Source organism: Sinocyclocheilus rhinocerous, unplaced genomic scaffold (genome assembly GCF_001515625.1).
Source record: "Sinocyclocheilus rhinocerous isolate Xijiao unplaced genomic scaffold, SAMN03320098_v1.1 scaffold539, whole genome shotgun sequence".
Taxonomy (NCBI): domain Eukaryota; kingdom Metazoa; phylum Chordata; class Actinopteri; order Cypriniformes; family Cyprinidae; genus Sinocyclocheilus; species Sinocyclocheilus rhinocerous.
This window is the reverse complement of record NW_015653003.1, coordinates 1359659-1374420: the sequence shown is the minus strand read 5'-3', so window position 1 is coordinate 1374420 and position 14762 is coordinate 1359659. Positions and strand designations below refer to the sequence as shown.

At 35.0% G+C, this 14762-nt stretch overlaps 1 protein-coding gene across 1 annotated transcript in view; it reads left to right on the top strand.

Moving 5' to 3' along the window:
- The window catches only part of sbf2 (SET binding factor 2), a 143150-nt gene that overhangs the window by 88993 nt on the left and 39395 nt on the right, over window positions 1–14762 (top strand). The window contains exon 17 of the mRNA XM_016521593.1: window positions 3460–3516. Within this exon, the coding sequence (XP_016377079.1) occupies window positions 3460–3516 (57 nt within the window). The remainder of the gene's footprint in view (window positions 1–3459; window positions 3517–14762) is intronic.

Here is a 14762-nt window from a genome sequence, read left to right as displayed (position 1 = left end):
AAAAATCAATTTATGACATATTAAAAGACTAATTAATTTCACCCCAAATACTAATTAGTTGTAATTTTAATTTTTTTAAATTTGCCACTATCCTAGGTTTTGCCCATTTGTCAGTAATAATTTTTACTCATTTAAAACACAATCAAATTGAATATGCTCCCTTATTCTTTTATATGTTTTAATAAGTACAAGTCAGAATAAGCATGTTGTTTGAATTTTTACATAAATATTGTGTTACACTGAATGACAATGTAACATTATTTCAACTAAATTTTAACATTTTATTCTCCAAAAACTTATTTGAAACCTTATAAGTAGACACTTTACTTATATTTAATATGCTTTCTATGGACATAAAATCACTTTTGTACATTTCTTTTGATTTTTTGACATTCCATTCATTCCTATGGTCGGAATGATAACCTGCGAGGGAAGGATTTTTTTTTTCTTTTGTGTGTGTGTTCCAAATTCAAGTGGACCAAAAGTCTTGTACCACTCAGAAAGGAAATTTTAAAAAAAAAAAAAAAAAAAAAAATGTGGGGGATTTCCCCCTCCTACCTTGTTACACATGGTGTTCCCAGTAAAAAATGACTGGCTTACAAAAACTTGCTTATAAATGTCTTGTTATACTATGTTATTACCAAATATTGGATCCAATTTTTTTTATCAACTTGTTTTCTTTCAGCACAGGTTATCATGTTTTTTGTATTTCTTTCTGAAACTGATTGATCATAGGTCTCATTGATCTGAGCTTATGCACCTCAGTCTTTGGGTAAACATTGCCAGAATTATCCCAAAAAATAATGTTTAATATAATTTCACTCGAAAAATAAGGTGTATACACTCAGATCATTGAGGCCTACGACCAAAGGGTTACAAAAAGTAATACAAAACCTGTGCTAATTGAAAGAAAACCAGTTTTCAAAAAGATTAGAACCAAGATTTGGAGATAATATAACATATTGAGAGATTTACAAACCATTTTTAAAAGGCCAGTCATGTTTGATTGGGAATACCAAATTAGGTTAAAGATTTTCAGCACTGCACAAGGTCTAAAAGGATAGCAGAGACCACAACCATAACTATCACGGCACAGAGGAACGACATTGTGGGAATCACTGCTAATTAAAACGACATTCGAAATCCATCCTGCTTTAAAGAGCTTGAGCATTTAAAGCGGCAGTGACATAACTGTGGCGTGCGCTTATAATAAAGAGAATGTTATCATCCATTGGTGTGGACACTAATATAGTTATCATAGTTATAGTTCTTGGTGTGAACATGCCTTTACAACATGACGTCACTCAGCTTTCAATACAGTTTTTAGAAGGAATATTCTCCTCTTCGTTGGATGTAACAGAGATCATCATATCAGAATGACACTGTTACTACCGTACCTGTCGGAAACTTTTTTATGTTTTATGTAGGACATAAGTCTTCCACCTCAGATGTGGCTGCAGAGCTGTACTTCTTCATCTTCACTGATGAGCTCACATAAATTTTAGGTTCCTGATAGGTATGCGCTGTTTTCGGAAGAACAAAATTCCAATTACAAAGCAAATAATGTGAGTTTATAGCTTAAATATTTGATCATCGTTCTCACAAGTTCAGGGAAAGCATCGCAAGAATTTGTTAATCATTTTAATGTGGTAGTGTAGCTCTGCTGTATTGTGCAAAGGCAACAAGCGTTATAAAAGCTCTTCACATTTTCGGGATAGTTTGTCATGACTTGATCTCATGTGTGGCGCCGAGGTCAATGGATTTGTCTCAGATGAGCTGTAAGACAAACAAAAATAGCAGATTGCCTGGACACCCCAATTGCTTTCATATTATTTTGCGGGTGCTCTCATCGCCTTCAATGAAGAGCTACGACAGACAGCAGAGACGCCAGTGATTATTCGAGTTATGTTTTTGTTATTACAGTACATCTGCACTAAGAATAGCTGGAGATACAGTTGCACAGACACACAGACATTTTTGACATAAATCTGTTTTTGATTTCTTTTTTTCTTTTGTTGCTGTGTTTGATTTTTATGTAAACTACGAGTGATGCAACAAACTAGAATGAACTAAATGTTCTACACTGCAAAGTGAACGCAGCAATAATAAAGCTGTCTAGTCGTTCACCACATTACGCAATCTAGTTTAATCTAGTTTTGTCATGCCATGTTACTTTCTGAAATGGTATAAAATTTAATTTAATTACATTTAATCAGGGCTATTATTGTCCCTGGCCTTGTGACAAGGGGGTTTCACCAAGGTCCTCCTTTCTTACAATTTCTATTGAACTACAAGTGGTAAAGGGTTCAAAGAAAAGTTTATAGAAAAACATTGTAAAAAAAATAATAATAATAATAAAAATATGAATTAAAAAAATTATAAACTATTTGATTAAAATAGATGAAAATTAGATTTAAAAATGTTTTATTAAAAGACGTATATGAGTAAATAAATACATAAATACATAAATATCATCCAGTACAATACTACTGTATAATAAGTAGAAAAATAATGTAATAATGCAACTTAATATTAATATTAGTTAACTTAATATTTTTTTAATTAAATTTTAGACATATTTATAACAACTTTTCACGGTATTAATTGAGTGTATATACAACTATATGGATACCAGACAACCCTGCATTTATTTGGTAAATTAAGTAAAAATAAAAATAATGAAATCATGTTTCCTTTTTTAATAATCAATAAGAAAAGCATCAGAATTTGCAGATATTTATTTGGTAAATTAATCAGATTGATTCACAAAAGGTATTAATAAAGAAGTTATATTTTTTATTAATCATGAAGAAGAGCATAAGGATAAGCAAATATTTATTTGATAAATGAATCAGATTAATTCACAAAAGGAAAGGAAGGAAAACATCAAGATATGCAAATACTTAAATCTGTGTGCATTCCATTTGTATTTCTGATAGCAGCAAGCACCATAGGAATATATCACACGCTTGTGACATCCGTTCATTGCTTTTGTTTAAAAGCTAGATGACATTTATTGTTTTTTCCCAAGTGTTTGTTATAATATGTAGACAATATAATTGTCTTCCAAACATGCACATGACCTCAGGCGTCTGGACTCTGGCTCCATTTGTTTGAGGTCGGCAGCTTTGCATACTGCAGTGTGCGACAGATGTGGAAGAAGCTGGCGATCCCAGCGGAGCTAGCCTGATTTTACGCAACTTCTCGGAAAATCTGAGAGCTGTTAATACATATTTGTTGTGCATTCTTCGGGTGTTTGCTGTTGACGACCGTTGACATAAAGGACATCTCCCGGGTTTAAATACAGACGTAAGAATGGAGCCAGAGTCAGTGCTCTTGAACTCTACTTGTCTCGCCAGACAATGAATATGATAGACCTTATCGTTTTTAAAACAATCTCATAACAAGCTCATTAATAAGCCTAATTTACAGAATCTTGTTTTCTTCTGTTTCGTCCAGCTGCTGCGGGTTCTGGAGCTGAAAGTTGTGCAAGCCCAGCAGAGGTCTGGCATGCGATGAAGTGGAGATGCACTATGGCATCCCAGTCATTTCCTGTGCCGCAGGGTTACGGGCCAGCTCTGGCCTACTTTATCGGCGGGGGGCCCTTGCAAACACTTACTCAGCCTGTCAGTCACACACACATTTGTTTTATGCTGTCCTGAGGGTGAAGCGAACCGTATCAGAGCTTTGCACATCCATGCTGCAGGCTGTGGGAGCAATACAGTTTCATTCATTTAAATTAATAGTTCACCTGAAAATAAAAGTCCTTTCATCATTTACCCACCCCATGTCATTTCAAATACATGAATTTCTTTCATAACCTGAGGAACACAGATGCACTGTGTGTGTGTGTTTTAATTACATTGTTTCAACACAGTCTATTCAGTGTATTATTGTGTTTTCTATTATTATTATTATTATGGACTTTTTAATATATAGTTTTAAATATAAACTATATTATGTTATATTACAGCAAAGCATTATTATATTAACAACTAAAGTCTATCAAAAATATAAATATTTTAAAGAATTAATTTGAAATAATATTGGAATAATTAAGATGTTTAAAATAAGTCCACATTCTTTTCAGGAATTCATATAACCTTATTTGACTATATGATTCCAAGTTAAATATGAATAAATTAGGTGTATGTGTATAAGGCTTAACCTACAGTAGGTAACATGAATTGTATGAAGAATCGTCAGTCAAAATTTGCATATTCAAACTTGGTGCATCAAGATGTTTTGCAAAAGGTTTGACAGCATGACACTAATCTGCTTACGTGTTACGTGATTATAAGAACTAAAAATAAAATTATAAGAGAAATAACATGAGGGTGAATACACAATGACAACGTTTTTATTTCTGGGTGAAACATCCCTTGAAAGTAAACTTGTTATCTGCACATTCAGTTCTGTGACTGACAGATAATTAATTGTTTGCCAGGCACACTGGGGTCTCACACCATCTTTTTTTGAAGTCTAGGTCTAGGTGAACCACCTGCTGATTTCATTTCTTTTCCTCATTTGTCTGCAGTTGTTTTGCTACCACTAGAGCAGGAGACCCATTGTGCTCAATTCTTTTTCATGGAAAAAGAGCATTCAATGGATGATATTTGACTTTGCAGCCAGATGAACTTACGCAATGCTCTGTGAACACTGCAGAAATAAATGTGCTGGGAAGATGTGAAGTGCATCATTCCCATATTGAACAAGTGCAATTTCCCCAGGATGCCTTCCCACGAGGCCAGGTAAACAGGAGGAGGCCACAGGATTTCTGTTTGACTCAGATTTACTGACAAGCAGCTGAGATAGGATATATTTCTGCAGTAAAAGTAACTGGATTATTGAATTTTCTGAAGAAAATTTGAGCAATGCTTGTCTGTATAAATGTGATCACACTGTTAGGGTGTTGTTGATGGTTGCTGTGTGGTTGATAAGCTGTTCAGGGTGTTGCTTGGGTGTTCTGACTGGTTGATAGGGGGTTCCTAACTGTATTGATTGAAAAGTGCCTAATTTCAAGTCTCTATGATATCTCTATGGTCTCTAGATATGCCTCTTTCATTGTCATTGTGTGGGATTTTTTTCACCAGTTTTATTATTTGCCAAGCATAAATTGTACATTTGATTGCTAGCTATATTTGCGGTACATTAATAATTAAGATTTTTTATGTTTTTAAAAGAAGTCTCTATTGCTCACCAAGGCTGCATTTATTTAATAAAAAAATACAGTAAAACAGTAATATTGTGAAATATTATTACAATTTAAAATAACTGTTTTCTATTTGAATATATGTTAAAATGTATTCCTGTGATGCAAAGCTGAATTTTCTGAATCATTACTCCAGTCTTCAGTGTCACATGATCCTTCAGAAATCAATCTAATATGAGTTGATGCTGAATTATTATCGATTATTGTTGGTGCGCACAGTTATTAATAATTGTTGAGAACCGTTTTTGCTGCTTAATATTTTTTGTGGACACCTTGATTCATTTTTTTTCTGGATTCTTAGATGAATCCTGGATATAGTTCATGAATAAATTAAATTTAAAAAATTAAATAGAAAATGTTTTACATTTTACTTTATTTTTACTGTATTTTTGATCATGTAAATGCAGCCTTTGTTAGCAAAAAAAGACTTGTTCCAAAAAAATAAAACATCTTTATTATTCCAAACTTTTGACGAGTAGTGTATCATTCATGTTCTTCGCTCAAGTTTAATATTTAAAATTTTGAAACTCTAACCTTTAGTGTGAGGAATAGTAATATCATGCTTTTTATATATTTATGCTGATCACAACTTCTGTTTTACAGAAAAGCAATTTTGTTTTGAAACCATTCCTAGAAAGCAATTCAAATAAAGCTTTTGGTTTAGAGGAAGTTGACACATTCCCCTTCCTGCCTCACAGCAAACAGTGTGCTAGTGCAGCAATTTGAGTAAAACAGGATGCAAATGAGTCATATCATATGACTGCAGATCCCATAGCAGACTGGACTATAGGGAACGACGTGTCACATTCCATGTGCACTTCCATAGACATCATTCAGACTGCTCACACGTGCAGCAGCACATATAGTATGAGATGAGTCACAGTCACTCAACATCCTCCCACATTCCTGGATGAGTGAAGAGTTACATACGTGCTATCCTGCAGCAGACAAACAACACACTACTGACAAGAGGTCTTGATCTCATTACTGGCATGTACGTGTATGTGTGTGATTACTCTACATCAGGGGTGTCCAGAGTCCGGCCCGTGGCTGAATTTCAAGTCTCAGCCTATTGAATGTATTAAGGGAGTGATGAAATATAGGCCAAATTACGTTCTATTTATACTAAATAAATGTGTTTATAGACTAAATACCATAAAGCCATTCTATATATTAATAGTTATTTAAATTTTTCCCTTTAATGAGGTTTTATATATATATATATACTGTATATATCAATGTGTGCGGTGGTGTTCTGAAATGAGTCAAAGTCCTCAAATTTTTTATTTATTTATTTTAAATCAAATGTAAATTCATGTTGCTGTCACTATCAGAAACAATTCTATTTTATATTTTTACATTAACAATTTAATCAACATTCTGTTTATTAAAGCCAAGTATAAATCTCAAGTTAGTGTTTTTTAGCATTTTACATTTATTCCAAAATAATAACTCAAGGCAGTAACAATTTAAACAATAAATTGTATTTGTGAACTTATGTTCAGCTATTCTTATTAATTGCTAACTTTTGGCTATTTTTGAATTTTTTGGATCATCAGTCATCAAAGCTCGATAAATATTGGTCACAGACACAGAGATTTACTTTTAAATTTCACCAAGCTGATTACTCACTAAAAACTCTCATAGATCATGTTTTCATGCCATTTTAAATCTTATTTTAACGTAACAAAGTGGTTATATCTAAGTGTGTGATTTGTTTACTCACTTTTTTAAATTAGTCTTCCCATTAACGCCATTATATTGTTCATTCGGACTGATTCGTGAACACGCACAGACACAAGAGGCGGGATTTATCGCATGAACCAATCACAGCCAATAATAACCAGTCATATCCAATCATATCGCGATGGAGCCATTGCCTCCTCTCACGTGATTTTCCCCCATTCATTCTCAATTACCCCCCAGCAAATTCAACGCATGCTTTAGGGGGTCTGTTAAAAGTCAATGGGCTCAGGGGAGGCGAGAGAGATGCGGACTCCCGCTGTAACTTTACCTGCTGGTGTCGCTGTTGGACAGTGTTTCTTTAGAAAAACGAATGATTTATATGAGCTGAATATGTAATAACTTGAGGATCTGTCATATGGGTCATTGACATATATAGTAAGAGTCTCCAGAATTAAAATTAGTTTCTTGTGGTCTTGAAAAACTTTTAATTAAAATATTTTGAAGAAAAGTTTTAATTTATTGACTCAAAAAAAAAAGTTAAGACGTTAAGGTAAAACTAAAAAGTATATTTACATATGTCCCTCCATATTATTTATTCATAAATTAGGGATGCGTATCGGGCGAGTACTGGAAAAAGTGGTATCGGTGCATCCCTATCATAAATATTAAAAGAATAATTGACCAGAAAATGGAAATTTATTGAACATTTACTCCGCCTCAGGCCATCCAAGATGTAGATGTGTTTGTTTCTTCATCGAAACAGATTTGTAGAAATGTAGCATTACATCACTTGCTCACCAATGGATCCTCTGCAGGGAATGGGGGCCGCCAGAATGAGAGTCCAAACAGCTGATAAAAACATCACAATAATCCACAAGTACCAATCCAGTCCATCAATTAATGACTTGTGAAGTGAAAATCTGTTATAATGGATTATGGACTGGTATTTTAAAATGGTTAAAACATTTGAATGATGGATTTGCAAACACGCAGCTTTTCACTTGGATTACTTGTGGATTATTGTGATGTTTATATCAGCTGTTTTGGACTCTCATTCTGACGGCACCCATTCCCTGCAGAGGATCCACTGGTGAACAATTGATGTAATGTAACATATATTAAAAGATATAGTGACCTCTCTGTGATCTGTGTTTTTTCTTTCTGCGTGTTGGTTGCACAACACTATTTTTTGGCAGACAAAAGTTTTAAATAATATTAAGTAGTAAAGCTGTTTTCTTATAAAACAATAATGATAGATTATGCCAAACGTCTTAAGGTTTTATCTTTGAGAATTTCACTCCTGGTAGACATCCTTTAGGCCATATCTGGGGACCAGAATATCATAGACACTCTTTTGATAGGGCTCTTCTGACTTGGACCTGTAAACAACCAGTAAGCAACCGCTTAGCATCATGATGAGTTTTGCACAGACAAACGCCACATACATTTTCTTCAGGAGAATGTAGTCTGAGCAGGATAAGGTCTCTCCACAGAATAATTGGGATCATTTGATGGTGAAGGATTACAGACTTTGCTCCGAGTTCATTTCCAGTGATTTCATTGTGTACAGAAGCTTAGAATGATGGAACGTTCCAGCACCCCTGGCAAACGACACAGTTCATTCCAAACATGAGAAAGAGAAATTCTGCATGCTGCACCATCTATGGGGGGTCAGGAATGCGAGATCTATGCAGGAACTGATGTTTTAGATTTACCGCTGTCTTTACATTCAGATGTTTATGCCAGGATAGAGAACAGAGATGATGACTGGGTTTTGTATAGAAATATAATCCTGGTGTTGCTTCCAGCAGCTTCTGTCTTATATAAGACAATATATAATGTATAAAACCAAGTAAAAAACATGAGCACGCCGCAAAGCTGCTTTATAGTAGGGATTGAAATTGTAACTCCAGTTAAAAACAACACTGACATTGTTTTTTGTTAAATATTGTAAAGCCACTTGTTTTATAGCAATCTATTGTATAAAGTGCTATATACAGTAAATGAACATGACATTACTTGACTGGAGTGCAGAATTGCATAACTGGTTCAACCATATCCACATCGCTATGATCAGATGCTTTCTTAACTGCTGCTTTCTCACCTATTTCTCAGTCTTATTTGACTATAATAATAGTACTACTACCACTAATGACTATTAATATTAAATAAAATATTAAACAAAATAAGAAATATTGCTATTGTAATATTTCACTGTAGAAAAAGTATTTAGGAAAAATAATAAAATGCATTTATTTTCAGAATACATCTGTAAAATTACAGTACTAATACACTGAAAAATATTTGGTAGGATTCACTTTGAAATAATTTTCACTCAGAAATTGCAGTGTCAAGGTGCTCACTAACAGTAACTCTAACAGAACTTCGCTTTGAGTATATTTAGGCTTTGTGATCCACTCCATTCAGCCCATCGTTGAAGGAAACCACTAAGAATCCCAGTTTAGTTTCACTGTGGTACAGGGAGAAAAGGGGGTGGTAAGGGCTGCGGGGATTTGGAGAGTGTCTGGCTTTCAACACCGATCCATCACATGCCCACATTATTGTTGTCATAGAGACAGACACAACTGACTGTGTTGCTTTTTAATTGTGGACTGCTCTGCGATTTGTCTGCAGTGACTCACAGTGTGCACAGAAGACATGTGATGTAATGTGATATAACACTGGTGACCCTAATGTTCGTTTGTGGGATACTAGCACTTGTCTAAGCCTTACACACCTAACTGTAACACTATACGTTGAACATTTGCTTGGTCAACGTAACCCAAACTCTTAGAGATAAGATTGTTTCTCCCATCCAGGAATGGGTTTAAATTCCTTTGGGATTGGAATGACCTGCAGGAAACTGTCACTCTAAAAATAACGGTTTGCAGTTTATCAGAAAGTACTGTCAGAAAGACTTGCACTTGAAAAGAACTTGAATTTCATACCTTGAAGAGGTTAGAACGAACTTCAGATCTTGATGTCAGGACATTGCAGATAGTTGCCCAGGAGTTGTAAGCACACTGTTATGCACTTGCAAGGGCATTCTAAATGGTTGCTAGAGCATTACAGTGGTTGCATACTGGATAGGGCTGCACGATTTAGGTGAAAAATCTAATTGCAATCGCATTTTTATCAGAAAAAAAATAACAAAAAAACAAACTGCAATTTAAAATGTTATATTTTTTAAGTTCCAGGTTTGCTGTGCTTATTTGTAGGGCTGCACAATTTTGCCAAATATATCAATATGACTGTAATAATAATAATAATTATTATGATTATTTTATTATTATTGTTGTTGTTGTTACTATTAAATATTAAACAGAATTGTACACTATTGTAATATTTCACTGTAGAAAAAATTGTGTATTTAGGAAAAATAATATAATACGGGTTTTTTTTTACTGTTAGAAAAAATAAATAAATAAAAAGTTATAGTATTTAATTGAAACTATTTCCACTCAGAAATTTCTAGCAAATTTCACATATAATTACAAAGCAGCAGGTAACGTGAAATATTTAAGTAAAAAAACTGAAATCGTATTTTCTTGTAAAAAATCTACTCCCAACACTCTTAAATTTTTAATTAAAAAATAATAATAATTACAGTTTTACAGTGTCTTAATTCTATCTATCTATTGTCATGCTTTGGTTATTTATCTATCTATCATCTATCTATCTATATCTATCTATCATTTATTTATTATTCATTCATTCATTCTATTTTTCATTATGTTAAACTACCAAGCTCTTAATTTTGGCATAAACCACAGGGTGCCCATAAAGCTTATCTTTTGGTTTCTAAGCACTTCTCATTACAGGTTTGGGAAGATGGTTGGCGCATGTTACAATGCATATTAAAAGCATCCCAAATTCACATTAAGACCAAAACTTGCAGCCCCTGTAGAGATGAGTTCATGTGGAGCAGCATTTACTGTGAACTGCACTGAAAACACTGAATCATGAGCTGCACGCATGTAAAAGAACAAAATGTTGGGCTTCTCTCTTCAACACGCAGTTCATATGTAAGGAATAATTGAAGACAGGCATTTAAATTAATTGAAAAATAATGCACACCCGAAGTGGTAGTCCAAATGATCTCAGATGCTCTTTTACTGTGACACTGAAAACACTGAATCATTAGCTGCACGCATGGAAAAGAACAAAACGTTGTGTAACACACACAGTGCTGGATAGTTACAGTTTAAATTTAATACTCAGGGTTAGTAGTTTGTTCACATGCAACTGAGCACCACTAATTAGTTGTAGAGATAAGTATCCGAAATGTTTCCGCCATCATTCTTCATTTTAATTGATGAGATGCACCTTCCACAAACCGTTTTGGAGAGCTGAAAATTCCGTGCATTGAGGCAAACAATTCAAGTCTTTCATTAAGGCATCTGAAAGCTATTTCTTCAAACCTTTTTCTGTTTGACATTTGCCATTTTTATGTAAGAGCCAATCCTGATTAAAGCATTACACTAAAATGAGCTGACAGTCAGATTTGTGAAGCCCTCAATCTAGCAATAAACAACACATTCAACGAGAGAGATAAGTGAAACCTCGTTTGTTTTGCAGCGCTTCAATGAGTAATGCCATTGATATCACGCAAACCAAAGGCTAAATTATTTCAGGTCAACTCAACTGCTATATTTCACGTATTACCTGAAATCAATTCAAACCCCAGCAAGATGCACTTAAAATGCTGTGCAGTTGCTTTAATCTGCATTCAGGGCTATCCTTAGATGATCCCTGTGTAGCACCACAATTAAACCCTCATGCATTTTTCCATGAGTCTGTGATCCACATGCTCTCCCCTTCACTCCCAGTAGCCTTGTACTAAACCACACTGCATGTTATTGAGGTTCTCAGTGCAGGCTTGGCAGGAGATAAAGGCTTCCCGCTACTCTACTTAAGGATGACCCAACTGAAGTATGGACATTACCGCAGACACACTAGAGCTCAATGTAGCCTTTGCATTCTTGAAGAGCAAGTGTGATCTCTTAATAATAGCACAACTCTTCTCGACAAGCTGCATGATTCAAGGTATCATTCATAGTGCAAACGGCTGAATATGAATGATCAATGACTTATGCATCTGGGATAAGGGTTCGTTCCAATCCCTAATCCTAAGTATGAGTAACTGCGATACTTGTCTTAGCAAATAGAGCTGCACAATTAATCGAATTTCTAATCGCGATTACAATTACGGATGCCACAATTACTTAACGAAGTGGCAATCAATTGTTCAAAGTCCACTTATGTTATTCTGCGTGCTTAAGATGTGTTTTTTTTTTTCTTTCTACAGGTGATCTTAAGGGTTTTCCCATTGTTTTAATTTTAGTTTTAGTATAACATTATAGTACCATGCAAATTTTTACTTTTTTTATTTAAAGAAGAAACCAATCCAATATAGTTGACATTTGAGGCTTATGTAAGCAATACAAGTTTTTCAGTTAGTGTTTTCAGCTTGTTTATTTTCATATAAAAATATGGCATGCAGTTACTTCAAACAATGGTATAGACATCATTCAAGCAATGTAAATTGTGGTAATGTAATTAATAACCGCAATTACAATTTCAAGGGAAAAATCGACAATTATGATTTTTGTCATAATCATGCAGCCCTATTAGCAAACACCTTTTTTTTTTTTTTTTACCTCTGGGCCAAAGGAACTCAAAGACTCGACCACAAAGTCAACAAAACAATTCCCACAAAGATCCGCTCCATTTACAAGCTCATTGTTCCTCCGCTTGAGAATGTTGTTATGCCATGGATACCTCTAAGTCACCTCAAATGGACATTTTGTAGGACGAAAAACAACTTATGCCGTCTGGTGACACCTGATACATTTTTACGTTCCTTGTGAGAAATCATGCGCTCTCACACAAACGGTCAGTTTTGCCATAGCAGGTCAAAAGGTTTCTCACTAGTGATCGGCATGCATCTCATTTAGCCTTTGAGCTCTGATTCATTCTCTTTCTTCTGGGAAGTGCTGAGGCTTCAGGCATTTAATTGATCTTTAATAAGCAAGGTCATTGAGATGCTGGCCAGTCATTCACAGACCATCACTCAAATAGAGCCTCCCTGCTCATTGAACAGTTAAAAATGAAATGTAAAGACTGTTTACATGTGTTATTGTAGGGGATGTTTGGTATGGACAAAATTAGGTCAGAATCTGGCTTTTGTTATTTATTGCATTTGGGTATTTTCTCATTGTATAAACAAGTTTTGAGCATCAAATAATTTGTTTGTGATAAGTCATAATCACATCCATTCAAAACACATTTTATGTTTAATAATAATTAAAATTTTAATAATAATAACAATTTGGAGCAGGATTTTAGGTCAGTGAGATTTCAAAGTGGGTTTGGCTACCCTGCAAAATGCCACAGTAGTCCTGTTCATACAGCTGTCAAAACGTCCTGTTGCTCGTCATTTGTCACTGTTGCACTTGTGCACAGTAATTTCAGTCATAAAAATTGAATTTACACAGTATAATGCAGAATGTGGTGATGTGGTCTGTGAATATTAAAGAGCAAACCGAAATCTGTTATTGAAATATGAAGTGTGAATGAGTGGCACAGTTTTGTCTGCTACACAAATACTGTAAAGCCGCCTTTCCACTATCTCCAACAAACGACAAGCGATAGACCGGAAGTCATTCATTTTCAATGGAGAGTAGTGCGAGAACTACGTGGAACTCCGATCATATGTGTATACGGAAATTTTGGATCCGATTTGAACTTCGGATGCATTAAAATATTTGAACTTCTGCGGCTAGACCATATTCGACCGCTCGACTGGATGTGATGTATTTGAATCAAAACTATGAGTGCGAGGTTAGAATTACCAATATTTTTCCACTTTAGCGTTATTCAGTAAACACTATTTCTGTAAAATTGCGGTTTATCATGGCAGAAATAATTATTTTATCATTATTAACCTACTGTGTTTTTATATGGGGGGTCATTTGTTTTGTGTGGATATATTCATACATTCATTACAGTCATTAAAGTCATTCATTTTACCATGGTGAATAAGCCGAGGGTAACAGTTGCTTCACGACCAGTTTGAAAGTTCTGTGTGACTGCCGCTAGGGGGAGAAATGCGACAATCGTATCCAAAACACCTTTTTTTTTTTTTTTTACCTCTGGGCCAAAGGAACTCAAAGACTCGACCACAAAGTCAACAAAACAATTCCCACAAAGATCCGCTCCATTTACAAGCTCATTGTTCCTCCGCTTGAGAATGTTGTTATGCCATGGATACCTCTAAGTCACCTCAAATGGAGATTTTGTAGGACGAAAAACAACTTATGCCGTCTGGTGACACCTGATACATTTTTACGTTCCTTGTGAGAAATCACTTGCTCTCACACACGGTCAGTTTTGCCATAGCAGGTCAAAAGGTTTCTCACTAGTGATCGGCATGCATCTCATTTAGCCTTTGAGCTCTGATTCATTCTCTTTCTTCTGGGAAGTGCTGAGGCTTCAGGCATTTAATTGATCTTTAATAAGCAAGGTCATTGAGATCCCTCCGCTTGAGAATGTTGTTATGCCATGGATACCTCTAAGTCACCTCAAATGGACATTTTGTAGGACGAAAAACAACTTATGCCGTCTGGTGACACCTGATACATTTTTACGTTCCTTGTGAGAAATCATGCGCTCTCACACAAACGGTCAGTTTTGCCATAGCAGGTCAAAAGGTTTCTCACTAGTGATCGGCATGCATCTCATTTAGCCTTTGAGCTCTGATTCATTCTCTTTCTTCTGGGAAGTGCTGAGGCTTCAGGCATTTAATTGATCTTTAATAAGCAAGGTCATTGAGATGCTGGCCAGTCATTCACAGACCATCACT